The sequence below is a fragment of the Gopherus evgoodei genome, chromosome 5 (genome assembly GCF_007399415.2).
Source record: "Gopherus evgoodei ecotype Sinaloan lineage chromosome 5, rGopEvg1_v1.p, whole genome shotgun sequence".
NCBI lineage: Eukaryota > Metazoa > Chordata > Testudines > Testudinidae > Gopherus > Gopherus evgoodei.
Genome location: NC_044326.1, coordinates 21,322,255 through 21,345,255, shown reverse-complemented (window position 1 = coordinate 21,345,255; position 23,001 = coordinate 21,322,255). Strand labels below are relative to the sequence as shown.

Genomic DNA, 23,001 nt, shown 5'->3' with positions numbered 1-23,001 from the left:
TAAACAGATATATGATTTTTTTTTCTTGTATTTTAAATCTTTACACAAATGCTGTGCTCAAAGGGACCAAACTGACAAAGCCTCGGTTCAGCAGAGTGCCTAGCACATGCTTAAAGTTCAGCACATGTTTAACCCCCTTTGAAGTCAGATTGGTTTGATCTCCTGAGCTGGCTCCAATTCAGCAAAACACTTAAGCATGTACTGAACTGGGAAGTTTTCAAGTAGGTGCTTAAGTGCTTTGTTGAATCTGGACTCAGCTGTGAAGATCAAACCAATCTGGATAAAACAAGAAACACTTTTTGGAGATTCAGAAAAAGCAGATTTTATTTATTAATTTATTTATGGGTCTCTGCATTTACTGGTTCCTGCAAAAGAAGAGCCACTGTGAGAAATGATGTTTTCATAATATTTTCAAATAAACCAGGGTCTACAGGAAATTTCATGAGAAATTCTGATCTCTGCAGATTACTATCTTGATTTCCAAACAAAACAAAACAAAAATCAGATAGCAAGATAAGCATCTGAACCAATCTCTAAAATGTCTGATATTTGCCCATCCCCACTGTTTGCCATAAAATGGACATAAATTGTTTGTCTCTCTTTTGTTTATCTGAGGCATGGAGAAAGGCCAGCTGCTGAGAGAGGGCACAGGAAGGGATAACTCCTAAGGCCCAGTCGCAAGAGATGTTCTGACTAGAGCTGGTCAGAGAAAGGTATGGAACCAAATTCCTCCAGAGTATGCAGTTCCATTGAAATAGATACACTCCATCAAATAGTATTGATTTAATTTGAATTTCATTTCAGAAGAAAACGGGAAAAGTATGAACAACATCAAAACATCCTATTTTGAATTTTTTAGAATGAAACATCGGGTTTTTTGTTTTGAAATAACAATTTCCATTTTGTTGTTTTTTATTATAGTATAAACATTCTAAAAAGTCAACACTGAAATGTTCTGATTTTGTCAAAACAAAATCTTTTTGACCTGAAACAGTTTGTCACCCTCAGAATTTTCCTTCATGAAGAATTTCACAATTTTGTTTTCTTTACAATTCAGGATGAAACCAAATTTCAAAATCTTTAAATCCTTTGAGAGACAGAACTTCCATTCTCCACACAGCTCTGATTTTCATTTTTACATATACCCTATTCCTGGATGGACCCTCTCGTCTCCATAGCTGCAGGAACTGCTGAGAGTGCTGATGATACTCCACTACAGATAGAGGCAGGGTGCAATACCAACATGGAGAGGAGGACAACTGCCAGAACATTCAGCATCACAGTCGCTCTCTGGAGGAGAGGATGAAGTTAACTACAGGCCCCTGGTGTGACTCTATGAGGTATTGTTTTGTCTTTTAGACTCATGTGGAAAAGGTCCCAGAGATGAGGAAGCTAAAAGGCTCAGAAATTTCTAACATTCCCTCAAGTCTAGACATTCTTTTGGCAGCCCTAGCTAGCTATTTATTTCAGCTGCACGATCCTACACTTTCTAAATGTAGATCCCTCTTGAGGAGCTAATTCTCCTAAGCAGTTTAAAGTGAGTCTATGAATTTCATGTTCTGAATAGACTCTCTGAAACTAACCAGTGTTACTGCAACAAAAGATAACACTGAATGGATAACACCGATAATCCGCTCTTCCAAAACCACTGTTATGTTCAATGTATACTTTGATTTACAAACACTGGGTGTGCAAAAAGTTCTCACCTGCAGTAAGAGTAGGGTCCCAAGCCCAGCTGCACAGCTTTTTCAACACTGTCAACATGAAGTTCTTGGTAGAGCAAATCTGAATTCCAGGGCACGCAACTGTGTCCAGAAACAGTCATCTTCACAACCCCTCTGTACTCTGTACCATTGCCACGATAACATGGTTGGCTAGGGACTGGACAAAACACAATATGCTCATCAGAAATAAGGGCAAATTCAGTGCTAAAGAAATGATTATTTCATCACCGGTATCCTAAGTGCTATCTCTGTGAATTAAAAGTCAATGGGCCTGATTCTCCAGTGCCTTGCACCTTGTGTATTTACTTCTGCTGTGCAAAGAGGGTATACAAAACCACCAAATCAAATTAACAGTGGGTGGCATTCATTTTATACATGTGTAAATGAATACATGACATAGGTGCTGACTCTGTGGGTACTCTGGGGCTGGAGCACCCACAGGGGGAAAATGGTGGGGGCTGAGCACCCACAGGCAGCCCTTCTACCAGCTCCACACACACACCCCAGTGCCTCCAGCCCTCTGGCAGGACCCATGGATCAGTTCCTCCCACTCCCTCCCAGTGTCTCCTGCCCACCGTGAACAGCTGTTTCCTGGTGTGTAGGAGGCTAGGGAGGAGGGAAGAGGAGCAAGGATGCAGTGCACTCGGAGGAGGAGGTGGGACAGAGGTGGAGCAGGGGCAGGAAGAGGCAAGGCATGGGTAGGGCCTTGAGGGAAAGGGTGGAGTGGGGGTGGGGCCTGGGGTGCAGCCAGGGGTCAAGCACCCCCCAGCACTTTGAAAAGTTGGCACCTGTGATACACAAGGGTACAAAGCAGTGGAGAATCAGGCCTAATGTGATCAGCATAAATGAAAACATTTAATCAGCAAGGTGCAGCAAAGTACGCATTATCAAACATTTAAAGCACCTGATTTTTAAAGGGACTTGAAAACCTGGCTTCCTGTCAGTACGTGTGCAGCTCAGCACACCCAAATATACCTATGCTTTCCAAACACTAACAGTTGCTCAAATTTACACATACAAAACCTCATTTTCTATCACTTTCACACTGGTCATTTGTCTAGATGGGTTTGGCACATGTATCTTCGACCACCTGTATGCGCAGCTGTTAGAATCTGTTGGTGCACATCCAAATATTAGTGCTCAACAAGCTTTTGCAGGGAAGTTTGTACACACAAACATGAAAAGAACTCAGGTTCACCCGAACAACGGGGGCCAAGGGGCTATGGCCCTCCCACTTTTGAAAGTGGATGGGTCTGGCCCATCCACTTTTTGCCAAGGGCCTGCCCCGCTGCTTCTTCTCCTCAGCAAGTTCACAGATGACACTAAGCTGGGGGAAGAGGTAGATACACTGGAGGGTATGGATAGGTTCCAGAGTGACCTAGACAAACTGAAGGATTGGGCCAAAAGAAATCTGATGAGGTTCAACCAGGGGTGGCTCCAGGCACCAGCATGCCAAGCGCATGCCTGGGGCAGCAAGCCACGGGGGGGCGTTCTGCCAGTCGCCGCAAGGGCGGCAGGCAGGTTGCTTCAGCGGCATGCCTGCAGAGGGTCCGCTGGTCCCGTGGCTTCGGCGGACCTCCCGCAGGCAAGCCGCCGAAGGCAGCCTGCCTGCCATGCTTGAGGCGGCAGAATTCCTAGAACCGCCCCTAGGTTCAACAAGGACAAGTGCAGAGTCCAACACTTAGGACGGAAGAATCCCATGAAGTGCTACAGGCTGAGGACCAACTGGCTAAGCAGCAGTTCTGCAGAAAAGGACCTGGAGATTACAGTGGACGAGAAGCTGGATATGAGCCAACAGTGTGCCCTTGTTGCCAAGAAAGCTAATGGCATATTGGGCTGTATTAGTAGGAGCACTGCCAGCAGATCAAGGGAAGTGATTATTCCCCTCTATTTGGCACTGGTGAGGCCACATCTGGAGTATTTCGTTCAGTTTTGGGCCCCCCACTACAGAAAGGATGCGGACAAATTGGAGCGAGGCCAGCGGAGAGCAATGAAAATGATTAGAGGGCTGGGGCACATGGCTTACAAGGAGAGGCTGAAGGACCTGGGTTTATTTAGTCTGGAGAAGAGAAGAGTGAGGGGGGATTTGATAGCAGCCTTCAACTACCTGAAGTGGGGTTCCAAAGAGGATGGAGGTAGGCTGTTGTCAGTGGTGGCAGATGATAGAACAAGGAGCAATGGTCTCAAGTTGCAGTGGGGGAGGTCTAGATTGGATATTAGGAAAAACTATTTTACTGGGAGGGTGGTAAAGCACTGGAATGGGTTACATAGAGAAGTAGTGGAATATCCATCCTTAGAGGTTTTTAAGGCCTGGCTTGACAAAGTTCTGCCTGGGATGATTTAGTTGGGGTTGGTCCTGCTTTGAGCAGGAAGTTGGACTAGATGAGCTCCTAAGGTCTTTTCCAACCCTAATCTTCTATGATACAAAAGGAGATCTCAAAACTAGGTGACTGGGCAACAAACCCTGTTGCCTACTCTGTCCCCATATCTACTCTAGTGACACCATCAGAGGCCCCAGACACACCATCAGGGTCTCATTCACCTGCACATCTCCCAATGTGATATATACCATCATGTACTAGCAATGCCCCTCTGCCATGTACATTGGCCAAACCGGACAGTCTCTATGTAAAAGAATAAATGGACACAAATCAGACTTCAGGAATGGTAACATACAAAAGCCAGTAGGAGAAAACATCAATCTCCCTGGACGTTCAATAACAGATTTAAAAGTAGCCATCCTTCAACAAAAACTCTTCAAAAACAGACTTCAAAGAGAAACTGCAGAACTACAATTCATTTGCAAATTTAACACCATTAATTTGGGCTTGAATAGGGACTGGGAGTGGCTGGCTCACTACACAAGCAATTTTCCTTCTCTTGGTATTGACATCTTCTCATCAATTATTGGGAGTGGCCCACATCCACCGTGCCTGAATTGGCATTGTTAACACTGGTTCTCCACTTGTAAGGTAACTCCCTTCTCTTCAAGTGTCAGTATATTTATGCCTGTGTCTGTAATTTTCACTCCATGCATCTGAAGAAGTGAGGGTTTTACTCATGAAAGCTTATGCCCAAATAAATCTGTTAGTCTTTAAGGTGCCACCGGACTCCTTGTTGTTTTTGTGGATATAGACTAACACGGCTACCCCTCTGAAAAATGGCAGATGAAATTCAATGTTGATAAATGCAAAGTAATTCACATTGGAAAACATAATCCCAATTATATGTATAGAATGATGGGGTCCAAATTAGCTGTTACTGCTCAAGAAAGAGATAGTTGCTCCTCCGCAAAATCAGAGAAGCAAGTCAGGATCTGATTCGAGTAATGCGGAGGAGGTCCCCTCCTGGCTGGGAGGGGGCCTGGGTTGACTCTGAGGACTGGGAAGTCCCTTCATCAAGGTCAGCAAGCTCTCCCACCCCTGTAAGGGACGCATCTATAAGCCATCCAAGGGTCTGAGGTAGGGGCCCGTGGCCACCAGATGGATGTTCCACCAGTTCTGCTAACAATTCCCCAAAATAGTTCTAGTCTCTGCCTAAAATAATTGGGTAGGCCAGGGTCAGGGCCAGACTGACCATCAGGGACCCCTTGCGTCTCCCCACTGTTAAAGTCACTTCCTTGCAGGGGTAGGCCCTCATGTCTCCATGCATGCACTGTAACATGATGGTGCCCTGGGTTGGGACAGGATTAGGCACAACTGTCGTTTGTACCAGGGTCTGGGCACACCCTGAATCAACTAGTCCTATCACTTATCTCCCATTTACCAGCCAGAGGATGGTCAGTTTTGCTGGGTCCCCAAGGTGTTCTTGTGCTCGTGGAGTCCAGATCTTCCCAAAGCTACATTCCATGTATGAACAGTCTCTGGATAAGTGTCCAGAATGGCCACATGTGAAACACCGGTCCTGATCTTGGGTCGCGTGTGGAGTTTCCTGTTGGGGTACCAAGTACATGCCTGGGCTGGGCCTCTGATGGACCTGTGTTCTCCCAAGCTGGAGTGCAGGTAAATGGCTCTGGACCTCTGGGTTGGGGAGCCCTGGCACCCCTGGATCCTTGAGCCCCCTGAAGCTCTGAAAGGGAGGGAGAAGGCCAATGTTCCTCATGATCCTGGGGTCCGTGGGTGGTTCCCTCCTTTAGGGGCATGGGGCTCTTGGTTCCAGCTGACCCCAAAGGGGGACTCATCATGGGGGGCTTACCAGCTAGGTAGCTCTCCATGAGTTGGATGGCATCCATCACGGTGTTAGGGTGATGTCACAATACCCATTCTCTTCCCCCAGGGAGCAGGATCTGGACAAACTATTCTAGCAGGACCTGCTCAGTGACCCTGTGCCCGTCCATCTTTGCTTCTGAGCCATCTCTAGCACGAGTCACGCAGCTTCTGGGTAACCAGGTGGGGTCAGGCTCCTGGTGGGTACCACTCCTTGTGGAAGGATTGCCAGAATGTTTCCTCCAAGATATTTACGGTGTCGAGGATTGCTGCCTTAATTTGGGCATAGTCCTGGGTGGCAGTGGGGTGTAAAGCACAGTATGTGATCTGTGCTACCCCAGTTAAGCACGGGGTCACTACTGCAGCCCACTGGTCTCAGGGCCACCAGGCTATCGTGGCCACTCGCTCGAAGGTCTCTAAGAAGCCTCAGGATCATTTTCAGGCCCCATTTTGGCAAGTTGGATAGGGGCAGGGTTAGGCAGCTCTGTTGGAGCTGTGGGTCACAAAATGGATGCCACCTGTTGGACCAGCTGCTGCTGCTGCTATTGAGCTGCCAGTTTGTGAATTAGCTGCTGCTGCTGCATGGCCATCTGCTGCAGGAATTGTTGTTGCTGTTGATGGTGGATGTTTTGCTCAGCCATCCATTTCAGCAGCTGTTCCATCTACATTCAAGGATTTGTTCTCAGGACTTTGTCTCCCTCTCTCTCCTTAGTGTGCTTTTTAAAACATTTTTAATTTCCTTCAGCAGGGACTAGGGCGATACCCGTGTTCTCCACCATTTGTGATAGGGCCCTTAGTGGCCGGGCAGCCTAGTGGCTAGATAGTTGGCTGGGGGGGCTGTAGGGGGTCCTGACCCCTCCGTCTCCCTCAGGTCTGGGCCCAGGGTCCTGTGTTGCTCAACCACTAAACAGGGGAAATGGATCTTTCTCCCAGCCATGAGGGGCGGTTCAGGACATGTTTTTCTGGCCTGCTCCCTATGCAAGTCCTTTTAGTTTAGGGCGAGGCCCCCACAGTTGCCCCACAGTTGGTGCTTGTCTGTAGATTCCCCTTGGCTGATGAAGACTTTACTTGCCTCCAGTGGCTGCATTGGCAGGTGGGTTGCTGGTCTGTGCCTTCAGGCAGGAATACAGAGAGCTCCTGCCTCTTGACAGTCAGCCCCTGACTGAGCCAGGCTCCCTTCTTTTCTCCCCCCTCCAGACCTGGCATTGGCTGCAGGTATAACAAAGTCTGAACCCACAGGTGTTCTTTAACCCCTGCTGGGCCCGGCTGCAGTCTCTCAGCTCCTTCACACCATGGTACACCCACATCTTGAATACTGCATGCAGATGTAGTTGCCCCATCTCAAAAAAGAAATACTAGAATTGGAAAAGGTTCAGTAAAGGGCAATAAAAATTATTAGGGATATAGAATGGCTGCCATATGAGGAGAGGCTGGGACTTTTCAGCTTGGAAAAGAGATGACTAAGGGCGGAAGATAGAGGTCTATAAAATCATGACTGGTGTGGAGAAAGTAAATAAGGAAGTGTTATTTACTCCTCATAACACAAGAATTAGGGGTCACCAAATGAAATTAATAGGCAGCAGGTTTAAAATAAACAAAAGGAAGTATTTCTTCACACAACGCACAGTCAACCTGTGGAACTCTTTGCCAGAGGATGTTGTGAAGGCGAAGATTATAACAGGGTTCAAAAAAGAACTAGATAAATTCATGGAGGATAGATCCATCTATGGCTATTAGTCAGGATGGGTAGGGATAGTGTCCCTAACCTCTGTTTGCCAGAAGCAGGGAATGGGAGACAGGGGATGGAACACTTGATGATTACCTGTTCTGTTCATTCCCTCCGAGCTCGCCCAACCCATTCCCCTGGGTCTAGATGTGAGTCGTTTCCCAAACTGGGTCATGTAAGAGTTCAGGATGGGCAATTGGCAAGAACATGACCAGATCCTCCACAATAGAAACACAGCCTCAACAGCAACAGAGCTCTTTTTCTTTGGGGGGAGGTCACATGATGGCTGGTGGTATCCAGCTACATAGGTTCAGGTTGGAGATGGATACCAGGGGTCATTGGTTGGGTGGTGATCCAGATGCCTTCCTTTCCTCACGTCGCTTGTGGAACCAATCGTTGACATCATATACATCAACAAAGACATCTAGGTTGGTTGGGTCCTCCAAACAAGGTAGCTCATCCATAATCTCACATAGTTCTGACCAGAACTAGTAGAGATGGGCCGCTTCATTCCACTAAGGGTTGGAGACTAGTTGCCAAAATCGGGCAGTGTAGGAGAAGGCCGGTCCCTGCCACTGCTAAAGTTTGCATAGGGTCACATCCATCAAGCAGGCAATGTAGGAATAGCTAAATATAGCAAAAGAATGCCTGGAGAAAGGCATCCCAGTCAGATAGTGTTGGGTCTGCTCATTTGAGCAGGGACAAGGCCCAGTCAGGAAGCTAAGAATGAGTAAGACTACAATTTTGTCCCGGAGATCATGGATTCCGTGACTTTCCAGGACCTCTGTAACTTCTTCTGCAGTGGCTGGGCTGGAGCAGTTGTCAGCCCTGGGGCCACAAGAGCAGTGGTCTATGGACCACCAGAGCAGCAGCCGGCAGTCAACCCTACAACCACCAAAGAAGTGGCCCTCAGAGCAGCTGGCCAGCAGCCAGCCCAGTGGCTGAGGTTGGGTCAGCCCCATGGGGCTGGAGCAGTGGCAGGGCTGGAGCACTGGCCAGAGGTCAGCCCCTGTTAGTCCCCCCCAACCCCCAGGGTATTTTTAGTAAAGTCAGGGACAGGTTGCAGTCTTCCGAGAATTTTTGTTTATTTCCCACGACCTGTCCGTGATTTTTACTAAAAATACCTGTGACAGAATCTTAACCTTAATAATGAATCCTGCTTTTGCTTGGTCGGTGGGGCAGAATTAGGGGTGGAGTAGAAATAGCAGGCAGCTTTGGTTAATAATCCCCTTAAATTTTTGGTGGTCCCCAATAAAATGTTCTGGGAGAAAGAGTGGGTCTGGGTACACAGCCACAGTACATGCCCATAGTGCAGCATTCTTGTCCTGCAGCTGGGCTGCCTGCTTTTGTAGAAGCTGGTTATCTGAGGCATGCTGTGCCAGCTGGGCCTGCAGTGCCACATTGTCATTATGGAGCTGGGTGGATTGCCTGTGCATAGCTTGGTTCTCTGTTGTGAGCTGCGATACTTGGATTTGAAGTGTGGGGATCTCCTCCTGGGAGTGGTCAACCCATTCAGACATCTCCCATAGTCTCTGGGACATGCCAGGCAAGGAGTGGCCTGCTGCCTCCATGGTAGGTCATCGACACAGGCTAGGGTGATCCAGAAAAAACTGTCAGATCCTGACAAGAGCAGTCAGGACCAAGGGCCAGAGCAGGATTAAACCTGAGGCTGAGAGTATCAGAGGTATTCATATTCAAATTCCAGGTCAGAGTCAATACCAAAGATCAGAGTCCAAGTCAGGTTTCAGGATCCGTGTCAGGAGGCAATGTCCAAATCAAGGCAAAGTCAAAGCCAGAAGTTCAAGAACAGGGAGCAAGAATGATCACGGCAGCTACAAGAGATATGCACCATTGCCTGGATATTTTCTGGAATGCCGCTTGGTTTTATAAAGGTCAGGGAGCCAATCAGGAGCCAGGAGTCTGCTGCCTGTCAGACCCCATGAGGTAGGACTTCCCGTGGTCTATGTCCACAGTGAGTTGTGAGTAATAGAGCACAAATTCATTATAGCTGCTGCTGGGGGCAGCACGGAGCTGTCTGTTGTGTGGCAGACCTGGGTTCAAGACCTGCTGGGCCATTTGCAAAATTGGATTTATAGCTGCATTTGGATTCCAAACACCTCTGCAATGTTCTGATATGGACTTTGGGATCAGGCCCATTTCTACTCAAATTCTTCTCATCCCAATAATTGTTAATAAAATTTATTTGAAACAAATTATCTTGTTTTAAATAATAACGATAAGAAGAGTAGGCTCTTTTTAAGGTAATTTGCTGATCAAGACTATAGGATAATGAAATATCATCTGTGTTTGACTGAAACAGTCAGGTTCATGAAAAAAACACACTGTGCTTTATGTTAACAATCTCCTGTTACATTTGGCCAGGGAAGTGCCAGGTGCAAGTTTCATTGGTAGTGTATTTATTACATTCAGAAATGATTTAGAGATGTGAACTTTTTTAAGAATGAAAGAGGAGAGGGGCCCATCTATTAACACAGTATCAGGGCTAGATTCTGCCAGGTTCTAAACACCAAGGGCCCTCAATTCTCATTCAAGTCGTTTATTGGAGGTTTTCAGCACCTCACAGGATTGAAACCTAATGTACATACATTGCTGCATATCTGCAACTCAATGCTACAGCTGCGGAAAAAATACAACTGGATGTCTTTGGCTGTTTAGATAGTTTTCTAAATTTTTGCTTGTGTGTAAAAATACAAGAATGCACCATATTCAGTCATCTCTATCCATCAGTCTACCTAGCGTGGACTCCTTTTGTCCACAATCCAATCTCCATACAAGGTCTTTAGCATCATCAAAACTCATTGGGCAAGTTGAATTGCAATATCTCTGAGAGTATTTTTTGAAATGCTTATTGTGGAAAAAGAGGCCTAGTTAATTTAGTCTGTAATGTCCTATGCAGGTAAATCTACACAAACACAGATAAGCTATTTTATTATCAGACATCCAACATCTGTTCCACACTCCAACTCACTCACTAGACAAGCAGTGCTGTGGTTGGCAGATCACAATACGGAAGCCCTTAAAAAGACACATCATTACATTCCTCCTCAATGGTTTAAAAACACATCAAGGCCTAACAAACATTAGCTCCTTCAATTCTGAGCTTACAGTTCTCTTGCTTGCAGCTCTTCTTCACTGGTTGTCATAGAATCATAGAATATCAGGGTTGGAAGAGACCTCAGAAGGTCACCTAGTCCAATCCCCTGCTCAAAGCAGGACCAACACCAACTAAACCATCCAAACCAGTGCTTTATCAAGCCAGGCCTTAAAAACCTTTAAGGATGGAGATTCTATGACCTCCCTAAGCAGTCCATTCCAGTCAGGGGTGGCTCCAGGCCCCAGCACGCCAAGCACGTGCTTGGGGCAGCAAGCCGTAAGGAGCGCTCTGCCAGCGCCGCGAGGACAGCAGGCAGGCTGCCTTCAGCTCTTGCCTGTGGAGGGTCCACTGATCCTGCAGCTTTGGCAGACCTCCCGCAGGCGTGCCTGCGGGAGGTCTGCCAAAGCTGCAGGACCAGCGGACCCTCCGCAGGCAAGATGCTGAAGGCAGCCTGCCTGCCGTGCTTGGGGCGGCAAAATGCCTAGAGCCGCCCCTGATTGCAGTGCTTCACCACCCTCCTAACTATGGTCAGGTTGAAAAGGTTCCTTTGTCCCCATTTAATGGTGCTAAGGCAGTCTGCTTTTCCACAGTTCCTAAAGGATTGCACCAACTTGGAGCTGTTTTTCCCAGATTCTTTGTGGTTTTGTGCAACTTTCCTCCTTAAAGTACTTTTTATTTTTCTCTGTTGAGTTTCTGAAGAACTGGGAATGGAAGGTTCTGTCTCTTCTGTATTCTAGTGTCAATGAACATTGGGGGTCCCTCAAACAGTTCCATTTTGTATCTCTATTTCTACCACATCTTCACTAGCACTCTCAGGAGCTGAATGTTTAAACAGATTTTTAAACCTCATTTTTAGAAATCCATCAACTTGTTCTTGCCTTCTTGAATCTTTTTCAGACACTTTATTTGGAATCTGCAGCAGCTTATGTGTCTTTATTGTACTTTGTAGTAGTATCCTCCAGTCTCATCACTTTCTGTGCTTTCTGCTTGTTTCAAAGGTGCATATTATGCACAATTCTGCAGGTAAAAGGTGTATTTTTCCTCTTACAGTTTTTTTTCCAGTGCATTGCAGTCCTGAAAGGCTGTGAGATGTACGATTTACCAGCTTTCTTTGTTTCAATAATGTCTTCTCCTATAGGCCTTGCCTTACCCACCTGGAATTCTTGCACCTTACCTGCATGTCTGCCTTCCCCATTGTGGATGGATTTCCTTTCCCCGCACGTGTGTGTGTGTGTGTGTGTGTGTGTGTGTGTGTGTGTGTGTGTGTGTGTGTGTCTGAACCCTTGGGAGGGTTTACTAATAATAGTGGGTCTTTTCACTCTTTAAAGAGGAGGAAGTGTGGTCTAATGGTACAGCACAGGCCTGAGAGTCAGGAGTACTAGATTCTGTTCCTGGTGCTGCTACTGGCTTCCTATCTGACCTTGGGCAAGCTACTTAACATTTCTGTGTGTTCATTTCCCCCTCTGTAAAATAGGGATGGATAACACTTACTGGGGAATTGTGATGGTTCACAAATCAATGTTTGTAAAATGCTTTTAAATTTTTGCATGAAAGCCACTATAGAAGTGGAAAGAATTATTTTCTATAACTTCTGTAATTTATTTACCATCTATCTCTCTGCTTGGCCACAGGATTCTATACAAACAGAAACAATCGGATTAGCCCATTTATGAAGAAAAAATGGTTCATATAATGTGCTGCTTTCCATTGGTAAATGGCAATATGACTTCCAACAGCACAACAGTCTGACTGAGCTTATCACTGAAACAAATTCCCATTGAAAGCATAGTCTGATTATGAAAAACACAAAAACAATTTGTTGTGCGCCAAAAGCTATGCACAAAATTGGCAGCCCCTTGAAATGAATTAAATCTAATGGAAGGTTGACATATAAAACAGGAATGGATCTGATTATGAAATAAAGTAATTTATAACACAATCTCTTTGTTAAACATTTGCTTAAAGAATGCATGTTGCAGTCACTGCAAGTAGGTTTACTGTTTAATATGTTTCTACTGTAATAAAAAATACCTTGTCACTTTTGACTTGCAAATATTTAAAAGCTCAGCTGAGCTAGAATTCAGATTAGTGTTTACCAAAAAACAAAAAAAAATTGTATAAATCCACATATTGTGTAAATGGAATCCTTTTATATACAAGTTTAAATTCAGAGTTCTATACATTCCATCAGGAGTTCATTATGGCCTGATGAAATAAACTGAATACATTCCATAGTTAACAGCAGGGACTAAGTTTACCTTTCATTTGATTTTTCTAGTGACATTTTAGACTACAATTTTAGCACAGCAATAATAATTCACACTGATGGCCATGTATGATATAAATACCTACATGGAGTTAGATTTCATAACAACATCTTGAACAAATAGTTTGTTATTAGAAAGGATAAAGAGATACAAAAGTTTTGGGCAGGAATGAACAGGATCTCAATAGTGCTATGTTTTGTAAACAAAAGGATGCTTATGAAAGGACATTTGTAAATTCTAGGATCCAGCTTACCCAGTCAATTCATCACTAGCCTCCCACTAAGGGGCAGATTTTCAGAGATGTTAAGGTGCCTAAATAAGCAGTTAGGCATCTAGTGGGATTTGAAAAGCTACTTTTAGGCACTTTTGAAAATCCCACTAGGTGCCTATCTGCATCTTTAAGCACCTAAATACTTTAAAAAATCTGGCTCTAAATCAAATTTGCACCTATTCTCTTGCCTATTAAATCAGTTCACACCCACCCACATACTAAATCTATTGACTTTTCTCTTCCCACCTAGTCAGTCTATTCACACCGCCTACTAAATCAGTTCATCTGCATCCTCCTCTACATTAAATCAATTCACACACACTTTCCTGTATATTAAATAACTCCTCCTAGCCTGCTCACTGAATTCACTCACACATATTAGCTCAGCACTCCCCTGCCCAATCAGTTCACCTATTGGTTTGCACTCAGCTCATGTTTAGATGATTTTCTTACAACCATAAAAGTATACAATTTTTTTTTTAAAGTGAAGTTCAGCTTCTTAACTTGGTTCAGCATGTGACCAGCCTAGGAGCTGCCACGTACAGCCACACATTCTGTACGAACTTAGATTGTGTCCTGCTTGGAAGGGCACATCCAGCCATATGAAAACCAGAGAGGTTTGGGTTTATGAGAAGCTGCAGTTTTCAGCAAGGTCAGTTGTGTTCAGAGAATACAGAACAGCTTTTTTTGCTTTTTGTATAAATACAAACTGAGCTACAGTATCCAGACACAGCAGGGATGGTTTTCTTGCTGCTTATCATCATTATCAAAATTTGTTATCTATATAACAGTATCACCCATAATATGCTAGTTGATATACAGACATATGGGAAGGCACAGTCCCTGCCTCAAAGAGCTTACAATGTAAAGGAGGAACAGATGAAAATGGAGGGGTAGGGGTCAGAGGAGCTGAAAGACATAGTAGCTAAGTCTGGACTCTTTCTGCACATCTCTAATACAAATTATATGAGGAATCCCTGCTCGTGATTCCCTGATTCCATAGCTAAGGATGAGTTTTGCACCAAAAGCAGGGATTTGCAGGTTTGTCATGTATGAAGAAAAAACAGTGTATCCTCTTCAAAATTACAAGACTCACTCTTTGAATAAGAATGATTTTTCTGAGAATTTACAAGTAAATTGGGTAATTATCTTATTAGTTAAAATTAATTTCAAAAGGGTCCTTTAAGAATTTCAGCACCCAGTCTCAGACTATTTCTTTTTCTTGAATTATCTTAATAACGGATCAACACAGACTTCTTTTGTAGTTAAACTCATGGAAATCTTATGCTACATATGAAGGGTTTTTGGTTTTTTATGATGGACATTTTTTCTTTATTCCTCATAACTGAAAGTATCTGCTTCAGCCAGAGCTGCCAAATTATGTTCTACAGCAAAGAATTCCACATAGAACCGCTCTCTTTCAAAGTGGCTACCATCTCTCATTTATCTCAGCGGGACTGAGGTTGTAACTTGCCAGCAATTAGAAGCCCTTCTCAAAATAGCAATCTATCGCCAACCGTTCTCAGTAGGTCTGTTCTTAACAAAGGTGACTGTTGGGTTCACTCTCACTGAAAACAGTTGGAGGCAGTGGCCATTTGAAAGAGGACACCTTACTCAAGGGCAGCTATAGTCTCAAGTCTACTGAAAACAATGGGATATGGAAGCCATTTTGAAAACTGGTAATTTTTCAGGAGTTTCTCTGAAGATTTTTATCCACAAGCTTCTACTGACAGATGAACTTTCAGTTAGGAAGATTAATGGCAAAAATTATCATGAATCTTATATATTTATTTTCAAAGGCTAGATGTTACACCAGATCTACTCAACAGAAAAGGGTGTTTGTAGGGAAACATGGGATGCAAAAGGCAGGGGGAAAGCTACAGTATGTATGTGTGCAGTCAGGGAGAGCAAAGAGAGGGAGAAACTGACAGGTATATGCAGGGGAATGTGAAGTTGTCATAACATTTTTCCCAGATTTGGACCTTAGCATCCAAAATATGGGTGTTAGCATGAAAACCTCCAAGCTTAGTTACCGGCTTGGACCTGGTAAAGCTGCCACCACCCAAAAAATTAGAGTGTTTTGGGGCACTCTGGTCCCCCCAACAACCTTCCCTGGGGACCCCAAGACCCAAATTCCTTGAGTCTCACAACAAAGGGGAATAAACCATTTCCCTTCCCCCTCCAGGTGTTCCCTCCCTGGGTTCCTGGAGAGATACACAGAGCAATCTCCGTGAATCTAAACAGAGGGACTCCACCCTCCCTGTTTCCAGTCCTGGAAAACAGAAATACCAAGAGCTAATCTCTCTTCCCCCCTCAACCAGAGGATATGCAAAGTCAGGCTTAGTAAATCTAACACAAAGAGATTTCCCCCCTGACTTCTTCCTCCCACCAATTCCCTGGTGAGCTGCAGACTCAATTCCCTGGAGTCCCCACTAAAGAAAAACTCCAACAGGTCTTAAAAAGAAAGCTTTATATAAAAAGAAAGAAAAGGACATAAAAATGGTCTCTCTGTATTAAGGTGACAAATACAGGGTCAACTGCTTAAAAGAAAAAAATGAATAACCAGCCTTATACAAAAAGAATACAATTTAAACATTCCAGCAACTACATACATGTAAATACCAAAAAAAAACAATATAAACCTTATTACCTTACTATTTTTGTACTTACAACTTGGAAACAGAAGATTAGAAAGCTGGAGATAGAAAAATCACTCTCATAGCCGAGAGGGTCAGACCCAAAACAAAGTACAAAGAACTCACACACAAACTTCCCTCCACCCAGATTTGAAAAAGTCTTGTTTCCTGATTGGTCCTCTGGTCAGGTGTTTCAGGTTACTGGTGTTACCCCTTTACAGGTAAAAGAACATTAACCCTTAGCTATCTGTTTATGACAGAAGTACACCAGAGATGGGAAATTTGGTGGGGGAAGAGAGATGTAGGAAGGAGCACCAGGTTCAGGGAATTTGGAGGAGAGAAGGTCAAGGAAACCTGGACTTTACACTGGCTGATTTGAACTGCTCTGGGCATTCAAACAACCTCAAACTGTGCCCTATAGAGGTACATGACAAGTGAACGGGAAAAAGAGAGGAAAAAATCTAAACTCTTTTAAAAAACTGAATTCCATGTCATCTGGGATGACAAACACCAAAATGCCTTCATCACGATTGTGTTGTTATTGTATAGTATATTCCTGTAGAGTTGGTAGGTTCATTATCATTAGTTTAGTCTGTATAAATCCTGGCAAAGAGCTTTTCATTTTTAAACATATTTTCACAGCCCTGACAGATAAGCTGGATCTCTCCTTTCACATTTTATGTGTGGGTTTTAGGCATCCACATGCAGATGGCTCATAGGCAGCTAAAGTCATTTGTTTAGCAGGCTAAGTGTTTGTTTTATTTCTTTCAAGTAAGCAATCAACACCTGCTTATTTCTTGCTCTAAACAAGTCAGACCACAAACCAGTAGTATAGCTATACTACAGTAATCTTGGGATTTATAATAAAGGTCATACTGCACGCACATTTATGAAGTCACATTTCAGCTTTGAGTGTTGGAAGCTGCCAACTAAAAAGGAACCTTAAGACAGTTCCTGTTGGGACTCCAGTTTGCAATCAGAGAGTTATGGAATCACACTGCCTCCGGAGGAACTCTGGGAGGGATTGTGTAGTCACTCCCAGGACACCAATAAATGCAAGTGGAGCATACTGCCCTAGTCAGAACCATGTTACATGTTCCTATTTCCTTGGCCAGCCACCACCAACTGTGCTGAGTGGAGGAAGGGCTGGGAAATGACCCTTTGGGGTAGATATCCTAAAAGGTCAGTTAAGAACCCTAGAGGACTTTCCCCTTTTTCAAGTTTTTTTATGTTTTTCTGAACTTTTTTATTGCATTCCTTGATAATGCAAATCGCTCACAGTCATACAGTTTAACAGTACTAGCCACTGATACTACATAACCCTTGGTAAGCCTTCCCCTCCAGCAAAGTTGATATTGCAGGGTCAGATAGAGGGCTGGTTACCAATCACAGTACTCAGGCACTTGCCTCCTATCTTCCCTAGTTGAACTTCCACCCATCTCTCACTCCTGAGTTCTTCATCTTCCTTCTAAGTGGGACAGCCTACCAAGGCCATTTCTACAAGCACTACACACTTCTCTCACTGCAGGACCCCTAAAAACCAGTGGCTAAATCCTGAAGATCCTGCTTTAGTCCTCCCCTGCTTCTTGTACTTCTCACACTCAATAGCCATAAAATATCAGTCTTACTTTCCTTCAGGATGCTGCCAGGAAAAAACGGTTACTCACTTTCTCGTAACTGTTGTTCTTCAAGTGCTTGCTCATGTCCATTCCAGTTAGGTGTGCATGTGTGCTGCGTGCACAGTTGTAGAAAAGTTTTTCCTCTAGTAACACCCGTCGGTTCAGCTGTCGAGCCCCCTGGAGTGGCGCTTCCACGGTGGTGAATATATAACTCTGCTGACCCGGCGCCATCTCAGTTCCTTCTTGTCGGTTACTCCGACAGAGGGGAAGGTGGGTGGGTCTGGAATGGACATGAGCAGCACAACTCGAAGAACTGTTACGAGAAAGTAAGTAACTGTTTTTTCTTCTTTGAGTGTTTGTTCATGTTGATTCCAGTTAGGTGACTCCCAAGCCCAACCCCGGAGGTGGGGTCAGAATTATGGAATCGCTGACTAGAGCACCACTCTGCCAAATGCTGCATCATCCCTAGCATGCTAGGTAATGGTGTAATGAGAGGTACAAGTGTGAACCGAGGACCGCATCATCACCCTGCAGATTTCTTGTATTGGGACCTGGGCCAGGAATGCCACTGAGGAGGCCTGAACCTTTGTGGAATGCGCCATTAGTAACAGAGCTGAAACTTTTGCTTGCTCGTAGCATGTCCAGATACAGGATGTGATCCATGACGAATCCTCTGTGACAAGACCAGGAGTTCTTTCACCCAGTTTGCTACCACCATGAATAGCTGGTTTGACATACAGGACGGCTTCGTGTGTTCAATGTAAAAGACCTGTGCTCGGCAAATGTCCAGTGAGTGAAGCCTCTGTTCTCAGCTTAGGGTAAAAGACAGGTAGAAAAATGTCCTGATTAGAGTGGAATTGGGACACAACCTTTGAAAGGAAGGCAGGGTGAGGCCTAAGTTGGACCTTGTCCCTAAAGAAAACCTTGTACAGAGGGTTGGAGGTGAGGGCTTTTAGGTCCAAAACCCTCCTCACTGAAGTAATGGCAACTTGGAAGGCCACCTTCCATGACAAATAAATGAGCAAACAAGTTGCCAGTGGTTCAAACAGGAGCCCTGTTAGTCTGGAAAGTACCAGGTTGAGGTCTCACACCGGGATCAGCTGTCTAACCTTTGGGTAGAGCCTTTCCAGACCCTTAAGGAAATGGCCAATCATGGGGGTGGTGACGACCCGGGTGGAAGGCAGAGATAGCTGCCAAATGCACCTTGATGGATGATGCTGCAGACCCTGCTGTTTTAAGTGCAGTAGGTATTCCGGGGTAAATGGTGGGGGGGCCTGCATTGGTGCTGAGCAGCTCTTGGTGCACCACGTTGCGAACCTTTTCCACTTGGCCAGGTAGGTGGCTCCGGTGGAGGGCTTCCTGCTACCAAGCAGGACCTCCCTAACCAGCTCAGAGCACATGCGTTCCATAGGGTTTAACCATGAAGCTTCCAAGCCGTGAGGTGAAGGGACTGGACGTTGGGGTGCTGAAGGTGACTGTGATCCTGGGTAATCAGGTCCGGGACCAAAGGCAACGCGATCGGTGCGACCACCGACAGCTCCAGTAGTGTGGTGAACCAGTGCTGGCGAGGCCACACTGGCGCCACCAGTATGACCCCCGCCTTGTCTCTGTGAATCTTGAGCAGGATCTTGTATACAAGTGGGAATGGTGGGAACACGTACAGCAGATGTTCCATCCAGGGGAGGAGAAATGCATCCATGAGAGAGTCCGGACTGTGATTCCAGAAGGAGCAGAACTGTGGGCACTTTCTGTTGCCTCGTGTGGCAAAGAGGTTGATCTGGGGAATTCCCCACCTCTGGAAAACATTGTGTATCACATCCAGGCAGATGGACGTGGACGCATCTCCTGAGGTAATCCAGCAGCTCCTTCTGGGAACCTGGGTGGTAGGACACTTCCGGGTGAATGGAGTGGGCTGTGCAGAACTCCCACAGCTTGAGGGCGTCCCGACATAGGGGAGAGGAGTGGGCTCCACCCTGCTTGTCTATGTAAAACATCACAATTGTGTTGTCCATAATGACTCTCTTGCACTTCCCTTGCAGATGAGCTTGGAAGGTTTGGCATGCTCATCAGACTGCCCTCAACTCCTTGATGTTGATGTGGAGTGAGAGCTTATCTTGAGATGAGAGGCCCTGTGTCTGAAGGCCTCCCGGGTGCGTACCCCATCCCAGCACTGACGTGTCCGTTACCAGAGACGGAGAGGGCTGGAATCTGTGGAAGGGGACTCCCTTGCACACCTCCTGCAGGTTGAGCCACCAGCAGAGGGACTTGAGGACCTGCTCCCCAGACGGTAGGCTGACACTAGCCAAGCTTGGAAAGATCTGAGATGCATGCGCATGCTGTCATGTGGCCGAATAGCCTCAGACAATCCCTTGCTGTGGTGGTAGGGTACCAACTGAGGCCCTGTAGGACGTCCATCATTGCTTGGAAAGGAGCCTCCGGCAGGAATGCTCTGACCTGGCCAGAGTCCAACACCACCACGATAAACTCTATCCTTTGAGTTGGTGACAGGGTCAACTTATTCTCGTTGAGGAGGAGACCCAACTTGTTGAAGGTGGATCTCACAAAGTGGACCTGTGCTTCCACTTGGTCCCTGGACTGTCCCCTGAGCAGCCAGTCGTCAAGGTAAGGGTATACCTGCACCTGCCTCCAATGTAGGAAGGGCCACAACCGATGTGCACTTGGATGAACACTCAAAGAGGCGTGGACAGACTGAAGTGAAGGACCATAAATTGGTAATGCTTGTGACAGACCACAAACCTGAGGAAGTGTCTGTGGGCAGGCCATATCAAAATATGGAAGTATGCATCCTTGAGGTCCAGGGTGGCGGACCGTTCTCTCAGATCCAGAAAAGTGATAATTGTGTTCAGGGAGACCGTGCAAAATTTCAGCTTTTTCATGAAGCGAATGAGGCCTCGCAGGTCAAGGATGGGTCTCGGGCCCCCTTTGGCTTTGAGGATTAGGAAATAATGGGAGTAGAATCCCCTGCCCCTTAGCTCCTGAGGAACCCCCTCCACTGCCCCTGTGGTGAGGAGCGTGTGGACCTCCTGCATGAAGACATGCTTGTGAGAAGGGTCCCTGAAGAGGGATGGGGAAGGGGAGGAGCAGAATGGGAGAGAATATCCCACTTCTACTGTGGAAAGGACTCAGCGGTCTGATGTTATTTGTGACCAAGCACAGCAGAAGTGGGACAGATGGTTCAGGATACAGGGATAAGGATTCGGTCTGTAGGCTGGTGAGTCATCCCCGTGCGCACCTTCAAAAGGTCTGCTTAGAGCCTGATGAAGGGCACGCCTGACCCTGGCCGTGGCTAGGCAGGAACTGGGAAGGCTTGCGCCTGCTGCTCCCGTCACACTTCCTAGAGAAGTCTTGCCTAGGTTGGAGAGGGTAAAAAAGTTGCACCAGCTGTGGCTTAAAATGTTTGCGCTGAGTGGCAGGGGTGTGAACCCCCAGCAACTTGAGCATGGCCCATGAATCCTTAAGGCTATGAAGCCTGGAGTCAGTTTGCTCTGCAGATAAGCCTGTGCCATCAAACGGCAGATCCTGTAAGGTCTTTTGCACCTCTGGGGGAAGCCCAGAGGCCTGGAGCCATGAGCTTCACCTCATGGCAATTCCCTAGGACAAGGTGCGCTGAGCCGAGTTTGCAGTGTCCAGTGAGGCCTGTAAAGAGGTCCATACCACTGCCTTGCCCTTGTCAACAATTGCCCCAAACTCTTCCCTGGACTTCGTGGGCACTAGCTCCTTGCACTCTAACATAGAGCTCCAGAAATTAAAGTTCTATCTACTCAGGATTGCCTGTTGGTTAGCAATCCTGAGCTGGAATCCCCTAGTCAAGTGTTCCTTCCAGCCAAAAAGGTCCAAACTTTTAGAGTCCTTAGACTTGGGAGTCAGACCCTGCTGCTCCTACCTCTCACACTCATTCACTGCAGCCACTACCAACAAACAGGACTGCGGGTGCGTGTAAAGGTACTCGTACCCCTTAGAGGGGACAAAGTACTTCCTCTTGACTCCCTTAGCAGTTAGAGGAATGGAGGCGAGGGTCTGCCACAGGGTCTTGGTGGTGGCCTGAATAGTTTTAATGAGGGGCAATGCCACCCTTGATGGCCTTTCCAGAGCCAGGATGTCCACCATTGGGTCCTCTGGCTCGACCACCTCCTCGGCCTGCTGCCCTATGTTGCATGCCACCCTGCACAGCAGGTCCTGCTGCGCAGAACTATCTATTAGGGGAAGTCTGGAGGAGGAGGTCCCTGCAATCACCTCATCTGGGGAAGATGCCGATGTTGCCAGCGGGGCACAGGGTCCTCTTTTCCCTCTGGGTCCCTGGGAGCATCCTGCATGGCCTCAGCCTCCACTCTGACCACCACAGGGACAGTGCCGGTGGTGGGGACAGGATCCAGGGGCAGCTGCACGACTCGCACCGGTGTCATCTCAGAACCCCGAGGGGTGGGACGACTCACCAATTCTGGGGGCACTTGTGGTTCTGACACCACTGAGTGAGAATCCCTAGAGTGAGTGCCCTGGGCTTAGTGGTAGGCCCATGGGGTCCAGAAGGGCCATTGCGTGTGCCCTTCCCACTGCGCCTGCCATGGCCCCACACCCACTTCCAGCCTGCAGCGGTCAAACCTATGTCATCTGCGCTGAGATTAATGGGACTACACTTCCAAGTCTGATAACAAAGACCTGAACCACGAAGGCCAGGGCGGTGCCAACTGGAGCTTCACCAAGGATCGGTGCTGTGAGGCTGGGAGTGGTGCTGTGACCAGAAGCGGTGCCATGAAGTGGAGCAGTAACATGATGTAGAGCAGTGCCAAAACCAGGATCAATGCCATGATGGGGCGCAGTGCCATGATGGAGAGCAGTGCCATCTGATTAGTATTGGGGATCGGTGCCTCAGAGATAGAATCAGGGACCGTTGAGGCGATCTTTGCATTAGCATCGGGGGCTTGCTTCTAGATGGTGCTGCGTTCTACAACATCGAAGGCTTGTCCTGAGTGGCCAGAGACTGTGGCTCTGTCATGGCAATTAAGTCCTGTGCGGCCTTGAAGATGTCCAGGGTGGATGGCAACTTGATGTCCTCCACCTGACACTCTTGACCAGGAGAGTTCACTGGCACCCAGACTCGATGGCCCCCCCTTGTGGGGCCAAAGTCAACAGTGCCGCCTCCTGGGCTGCCAGCACTGGGTGCTCCTCTCTAGGATGCACTGAAGTGGCGCTGTCCAACGTGACAGCTCTCAGTTCGGGCAAGCACACCATCAATCTTCCTATGCTGCTTCTGTGGCACTGGGAAGTGACAGCGGTGTCGCATCGCCTCTGCCAGCTTCTGTGCCAGAGAGCACAGGTGCCGAGAGTCTCTATGCTCAGAGTCCTTCCTTGGCCCTGCTTTGCACATGGAAGCTGGAGCACTCCACATGGAGGAGCCCAGTGCCAGATCCTGTCAGCCC

At 46.6% G+C, this 23,001-nt stretch overlaps 1 protein-coding gene across 1 annotated transcript in view; it reads right to left on the bottom strand.

Annotated features, from left to right (window-relative positions):
• The window catches only part of HGFAC (HGF activator), a 72,710-nt gene that overhangs the window by 15,923 nt on the left and 33,786 nt on the right, over positions 1–23,001 (bottom strand). The window contains exon 8 of the mRNA XM_030563861.1: positions 1,707–1,881. Coding sequence (XP_030419721.1) covers positions 1,707–1,881 — 175 coding nt within the window. The remainder of the gene's footprint in view (positions 1–1,706; positions 1,882–23,001) is intronic.